Genomic DNA, 7,451 nt, shown 5'->3' with positions numbered 1-7,451 from the left:
TTTGGGGGCACCATTACTTTGGGGGCACCCTGGCACAGCATCAGCTTAGCACAGTTCTTTTTGCAGTATAGTTTTGGGGAGCACAGCTTCTCATTATTGGGGGTGCATGATGGGATGTTAATTGGAGGATGATGGAAAAGTAGGAAACTAAGATGTCTGTCAAACTCTGCAGAGACGTGAGATGGCTGAAAGAAATGATCACGGTGGTCTGGTCTGAATGGAGAAGATGAAGAAAGAGAACATCTACATGAGAGGAGACGTCACTGGATGTTAGAGGTATGTGGCGCTGTATGAGGCTACATTCACATCTACAGTGGTGACTCTGGCAGGCTGTTCCAGCCGAGAATTCACTGGATCCGGCACTGCTGGATGCAGACAGAATGCCCGCCAGCCCCATTAACTATAATAGGGTACGGCAGAGATCGGCCACAATCTGGGAAAAATGCAGAGAATCAGCGGGACATAAACCGCTGCATGCTGTGCTTTGTGTCCAGTCGATTCCTTGCATTTTCTGCCGGATTAGGTGGCCGGATCGTACTAAGACCCCTAATGTCACCTGGGGACCCCCAAAGAACATTGTGTGTTGGCTGAAGCCTTCCTATCTTACTGGTGGCTGGCCCTGCCTCTCAATTCTGCTTCTGGTTTTGGCTCTGCCCCTAGACTGCAAGGGGGTGGGGCCTGTTGTGGGTCATGTGATTGGGCTGCTCAGTCAAAAATGCCCGGGCCTATTTTTTGTCCCAGTCCGGCCCTGCATCCACCTATAAGGCAGAGTTCATACTTTAGTTATTAGGCCAGTGTTGGCAAATTTAAGTATACTTTCTTATAATTTTAATTGAGTTTTGGTTTAATAAAATCAATTTTAAAATATTTAATACATTTTATAAAAATAAAAAAAAATGTTGCGTAAGACAGGAGAGAATAGGCCAGTCTTCTGTTTATTCAACAACGTGGTGTTGCAATGGAGAAACGGGGTGCGTTCTTACTCTTACAGGTCCATGATACCAGCGGTCCATTTAGGTTTGACACTTTTGTATTCAGACTTTATTCTGGTTTGCTTGTATCTTTAATGGTCTCACCTCATTTTATATTTGCCTTATGCTTGATATTGTATATCTATGTGCTGGTTTATAATATACATGCTTTATTGTGGCATTTAGTGGACCTGTGTGTGTCGGTCATATTTAATGTATACCGCACTTTGTTCTAATTGTATACAATTTTTAATTTGTATTTGTTGGTGTGTCTAATAAACTTTATATTTTTGATAATTTTGGATTGTTGGATGTGCATATATAGGGTGGTTCTCATGACTCTCCCTTGGGTCAGTTGATATTGTCCTATGTTTCTTTACCACCCTTTGCACTCCATATTTTATTAGGTGTGCCCCCTCATTTGTGTATCTCTCTAGTTATCACAGTAGGTTATCGATTCTTTGGTAACAAAATCACCCTCATCATCCCCTCCTTCCAGAATGATCACTCTGGGCAGTTACTGGACATTTCCTGATCTCATTGGTTTCATATAAGACAGGGGTCCCGACAATGGAATACCTGTAGAGGAGCAAAAGCAGACATTTATTTAGTGATGATAATTGGAAGAGGAACAGAAAGTAAAACAAGTGAGAAATGCTACAACTAATACTATCAGATATATAGACTGATGTGGAGTGAGAAGCATGTTATCTTCTATTACAGAAAATCTATGCTTTTATTACTTCTAACATGTCTAACATGCCTATATGCCATAATTATACAAATGCATACCATAAGAGCGCCCTTGCAGCATAAGTTTGGCTGATATAAATTGGCCTCAAGAGCACTGAAATGCCTTGAAATACAAATGTAGGCAAAAACAATGAAATTTATACAACCCTGATATATGCAATTTTTTATGAAAATGAATAGCAAATGTATGGAACCTTCCTACCATAATTAACTACACTGCTTAGAGTTCATGATCACAGTAGTTAACATATCAAAGGATGCCAGAGACATTTAGAGCAGTGTTTCCCAACCAGTGTGCCTCCAGCTGTTGTGAAACTACAACTCCCAGCATGCCTGCACAGCCAAAGGCTGTCTAGGCATGATGGGAGTTGTAGTTTTGCAACAGCTGGAGGCACGCTGGTTGGGAAACACTGATTTAGAGCATAGCTACAGGATACTCCATAAATGTCTGCTGGGTGGGGGTCCTACATCTGGGACCACATGGAAGAATAAAGGTGCCCTAATGCCCAATCTGCCAGGTCAGCTAGCCCCTGTCTTCAGACAGAGATTTATTTGGACAAGCTATGGACATATTGTGGATGTGACAAATGTTATTAGTTAGAAAAACACTTTCACTGATCACCGCTGGGAATAAAGCGATACCTAAACGTTTATATACGTGCTATCTGCACGGGGCATGTGCAGATGGGACGTGGGCTGTCGGGAAGGGGTTAAAAAGTGTTTTTCTAATAACATTTGTTATATTCACAATATGTCCATAACTTTGCCCTAATCAACCTCTTGACAGGGGCTAGCTGACCTGGCAGATTGGGCATTAGGGCACCTTTATTTTTCCATGTGGTCCCAGATGTGGGACTCCCACCAAGCAGACATTTATGGAGTATCCTGTAGCAATGCTCTAAATGTCTATTGCATCTTGCAATCTAGCAGGAGCAGGTCGGGTCCCAGCTGTGAGGCACACCTCCTGTGCCAGTAGGACAGCGCTGCATGAGCGCAGAGGTGAGAGCAGGAAGAGGCAGAGCCACTTCCTTTGTTAGTCCCTGCGGTCACATGACAGCAGGGGGTGTCTGGGGCAGGGACAGGAGCAGAGCAGACCATGATCAGCCCTGCCTGTGTACAAGGCCTCCAAAGGGAACTGTTTTCCCCTATAACTGGGGCTCCTGTGGATGCCCCAGTTACAGTGGAAACAGTGAAAAAAAAGTAAAAAAAAAAAAATCATTGTCCTCCAGAGGTCTTTTAATAACCTTCCCCGGGTACATATTATGTGCCAAAAATAAGTAAACAAAAATAATAGTTAAAGATACAAATACATTTTTTTTTAAATACAGTACAGAAACTGTCCATAGCTGCCCTGTTCGCTCAAACCTATACATGTTATATATGAAAACGATCGTCACAAATTAAGGAACCCATTGCAATAATTAATTTTTGTGTCCTTTTTGATATTAAGAAATAAAAAGCTATAATATAAAAAAATTACTTTTTAATATTTAGCGGTTTGCCTCCAAATTAAACAAAAAAAAAGTCCTAAGCGTCAAGTAAAAAAAAAAATTCTAAATTTATTTTGGTAGTCAAACAAATAAAAAAGCTAGGGTCAGTAAACCACCACGTGCACAAAATCACAAAAAGTTGCCTGGACATTCAGGCCTTTTGTGGGCCCAGTCATGAAAGGGTTAATCAATAGCAGGGTGAGACAGTCAGTGTTTTAAAAAAAAACATCTATAAATACCCAGACCCTAAATGTCCCTAAAACTGGATTTCCGCTTTGATAACTACCGGATATCTTGCTTGATAATGTCGTGGCAGCTTCTCTTGGTAATCCAGCTCATCGTGGTACTGTAAGTATCTCAGTAGTACATCAGGGACTTCTAGCCGACCAATGAGACCAAGTTTCCCCACTTGTTTCATCAGCCTTCTTATAGTGATACGACACTGAGACATCAGGGATCTTGGATGAACTGTAGAAGATAAAACCATAGTACAGATAAGGATGAGATTGTAGGGTGAAACTACTGTTCAGTAATACAATCTATAAATACAGGATAAAAATTATAACTAGTCCAAAGAAATAAAAATTAGCTCAAAGTAAGTTACATAATCATAGAAATAGGCAATAATCCATATTGTGGCAACCTAATTGAAAGCACCCTAAACTGTTTTATTGTGTATGTATTGAGATTATAGATTTTTCATTTCTCCTTAAGCTCCTATACTCTTTTTACATTATAGGGAAATTGTCCAGGCATACAGTATAGTGTAATTGTTTCCGTCTTAGAGCCCAAAATCAAGGAGCTTGCAGAGTTTGATTATTTAACAGATTGGCACCCAAAGAATGAAATGGTAAGAATAGACCAAGGTGATATTTATAGAAAATAAATACAGGACTTCACATATTTAATGCTCAGAAGAAGGAGATGTCTTACCCATTTCTCTGTCCAGAAGTTTTGCTGCATCATTATCAACTTGGATCCGGGTTCTCTGTATATCAGGTAAGTACATATTAGCCCCAAACTGAATGAGCAGTTTCACAAATTGGACCTCATAGCTGTTGGCAAGACACATCCCTAATATTGACGAAACATCTGGAGCACTGCTTAAAAATTCAGGGTGTGAACAGTTGTAATCTGGGTCAGCGCCAAAAAGTAGTAACATTCGAAAACAAGTCAGATCTGCAAAACTTGCTGCATAGTATAAAGGTTGAGTCATGTCGAGGTCAACATCAGGATTTGCTCCATATTCCAACAGCAGCCTGAGGACGCTGACCTGCTCTTTAAAAATGGTGTGAATTACAGCATTACGCCTATTCTCATAACATGGTTTGACTCCAGCTTTTAACAATTCTTCAATACACTCAAAATGACTAACATTTATAGCAGGAAACAGACATCTGTGTAGCACAATCCCACCAGTTTTCCTGATAAGTTTCTGAGCTTTGCTCTCAGACAATAACATACGGAGTTTTTTTGGCTTATTTGCTCTTATAACTTCCTGAACTTTATGACGCAGCTTCTTTTCCTTTTCCTTTCTAGACCTGAGAAAATGTAACATGATGGCTCTTTATATGGCGGCAGAATGTATATGACAAAATAGTATATAAGTAGGATACAAAATACCACAGATTACAAGTCTGTGTGCTCGTCAGATGAATGTAGTCTCCTTCTTTCCTTCCAGCAATCCTCGGAGTTATTTCCTGAGTGTTTACCCTGCGCTGTCTGATTCTTAGAGCTCAAAGGACCTTAGGTGACATCACAGCCACGTGACAGACACAAACTAATGGGCTGGGCAGAAGCAAAAGAGCAGAAGTAGAAGTGTAAAGTGTAGGACATGAGCACACGGATAAGAGAGGATATTGCTTTAACCCTTTCATGACCAAGGGTCATTGATGCCCCAGTGTCCAGGTCAAAATTTACAAATCTGACATGCGTCACTTTATGTGGTAATTGCTTTGGAGCACTTTTATTTATCCAAGCTATTCTGAGATTGTTTTCTCGTGACATATTTTACTTCATGATACAGTAGTCTTAAATTTGAGTCAATATATATCACCTTTATTTATGAAAAATCCCAAATTTACTAAAAATTTTGAAAAATTCTAAAAATTTTCAAAATGTCAATTTCTCTGCTTCTAAAACAGAAAGTCATACCTAATAAAATATTTATTACTTAACATTTTCTATATGTCTACTTTATGTTGGCATCATTTTGGAAATGTCATTTTATTTTTTTAGGATGTTAGAAGGCTTGGAAGTTTAGAAGCAATTCTTAAAATTTTTAAGAAAAGTTCCAAAACCCATTTTTTAAGGACCAGTTTAAGTCTAAATTCACTTTGTGGGGCTTACAAAGTGGAAACCCCCCATAAATGACCCCATTGTAGAAACTACACCGCTCAAGTTACTCAAAACTGATTTTACAGACTTTGTTAACCCTTTAGGTGTTCCACAAGAATTAAAGGAAAATGGAGATTACATTTTTGACAGATTTTCAATTTTATTACATTTTTTTTCTTTAACACACTGAGGGTTAACAGCCAAACAAAACTCAATATTTATTACCCTGATTCTGCGGTTTACAGAAACACCCCACATGTGGTCATAAACTGATGTAAGGGCACACGGCAGGGCGCAGAAGGAAAGGAACGCCTTATGGTTTTTGGAAGGCAGATTTTGCTGGACTGGTTTTAAAGCCCCCCTGATGCATCCATACAGGAGAAACTCCCAAAAAATGACCCAATTTTGGAAACTAGGGGATAAGGTGCCAGTTTTATTGGTACTATTTTGGGGTACATATGATTTTTAATTGCTCTATATTAAGTTTTTTGTGAGGCAAGGTAACTGAAAAATGGCTGTTTTGGCACAGTTTTTATTATAATTTTTTTTTTTTTACAAGATTCATCTGACAGGGTAGATCATGTGCTATTTTTATAGAGCAGGTTGTTACGGACGCAATAATATCAAATATGTCTACTTTTTTTGTCTGTTTGTTTCAGTTTTACATCATAAAGCATTTTTGAAAAATAAATTATGTTTTTGTGAAATGACATTTTTCACTTTCAGCTGTAAAATTTTGCAAAAAAAAACAACATCCATATATAAATTTTCCGCTAAATATATTGTTCTACATGTCTTTGATTTAAAAAAAAAAAATGTTTGGGCAAAAAAAAAAATGGTTTGGTAAAAGTTATAGCGTTTACAAACTATGGTACAAAAATGTGAATTTCCGCTTTTTGAAGCAGCTCTGACTTTCTGAGCACCTGTCATGTTTCCTGAGGTTCTACAATGCCCAAACAGTAGAAAAACCCCACAAATGACCCCATTTCAGAAAGTAGACACCCTAAGGTATTTGCTGATGGGCATAGTGAGTTCATAGAACTTTTTATTTTTTGTCACAAGTTAGCGGAAAATTATGATTTTTTTCTTTTTTTTTTCTTACAAAGTCTCATATTCCACTAACTTGCGACAAAAATTTAAAAATTCTAGGTACTCGCCATGCCCCTCACGGAATACCTTGGGGTGTCTTCTTTCCAAAATGGGGTCACTTGTGGCGTAGTTATACTGCCCTGGCAATTTAGGGGCCCATATGTATGAGAAGTAGTTTGCAATCAAAATCTGTAAAAAATGACCAGTGAAATCCGAAAGGTGCACTTTGGAATGTGGGTCCCTTTGCCCACCTAGGCTGCAAAAAAGTGTCACACATCTGGTATCGCCGTACTCAGGAGAAGTTGGGGAATGTGTTTTGGGGTGTCATTTTACATATAACCATGCTGGGTGAGAGAAATATCTTGGCAAAGACAACTTTTCCAATTTTTTTATACAAAGTTGGCATTTGACCAAGATATTTTTCTCACCCAGCATGGGTATATGTAAAATGACACCCCAAAACACATTTCCCAACTTCTCCTGAGTACGGCGATACCACATGTGTGAAACTTTTTTGCAGCCAAGGTGGGCAAAGGGGCACATATTCCAAAGTGCACCTTTCGGATTTCGCAGGCCATTTTTTACACATTTTGATTGCAAAGTACTTCTCACACATTTGGGCCCCTAAATTGCCAGGGCAGTATAACTACCTCACAAGTGACCCAATTTTGGAATGAAGACACCCCAAGGTATTCCGTGAGTGGCACGGCAAGTTCCTAGAATTTTTAATTTTTTGTCACAAGTTAGCGAAAAAAAATGATGATTTTATTTTATTTTTTTCCTTACAAAGTCTCATATTCCACTAACTTGC

At 38.9% G+C, this 7,451-nt stretch overlaps 1 protein-coding gene across 1 annotated transcript; it reads right to left on the bottom strand.

The window, feature by feature from the left end:
- Nucleotides 1-919: 919 nt before the first annotated feature.
- Nucleotides 920-4,961, bottom strand: LOC122946716 (ankyrin repeat and SOCS box protein 12-like). Its single transcript, XM_044306498.1, has 3 exons — nucleotides 4,148-4,961; nucleotides 3,501-3,682; nucleotides 920-1,550 (listed from the first exon to the last, which is right to left on the bottom strand). Exons 1-3 carry the CDS (start codon nucleotides 4,770-4,772, stop codon nucleotides 1,518-1,520), a joined length of 840 nt encoding a protein of 279 aa, XP_044162433.1. The 5' UTR covers nucleotides 4,773-4,961; the 3' UTR covers nucleotides 920-1,517.
- Nucleotides 4,962-7,451: the final 2,490 nt, after the last annotated feature.

Source organism: Bufo gargarizans, chromosome 9, assembly GCF_014858855.1.
Source record: "Bufo gargarizans isolate SCDJY-AF-19 chromosome 9, ASM1485885v1, whole genome shotgun sequence".
In the NCBI taxonomy this organism is placed as follows: Eukaryota; Metazoa; Chordata; class Amphibia; order Anura; family Bufonidae; genus Bufo; species Bufo gargarizans.
The sequence above is the reverse complement of the archived record's forward strand: the minus strand, read 5'-3'. Positions and strand labels throughout refer to the sequence as shown.

What these genes read in the sequence shown, in the direction of transcription:
- LOC122946716 (XM_044306498.1), bottom strand. Translation starts at nt 4,772, where the DNA reads ATGTTACATTTTCTCAGGTCTAGAAAGGAAAAGGAAAAGAAGCTGCGT. An exon ending in ACTTCTGGACAGAGAAATGG is followed by an intron (nt 3,683 to 4,147) that starts GTAAGACATCTC and finishes TATCTTCTACAG; the next exon opens with TTCATCCAAGATCCCTGATG. An exon ending in ATTATCAAGCAAGATATCCG is followed by an intron (nt 1,551 to 3,500) that starts GTAGTTATCAAA and finishes GCTCCTCTACAG; the next exon opens with GTATTCCATTGTCGGGACCC.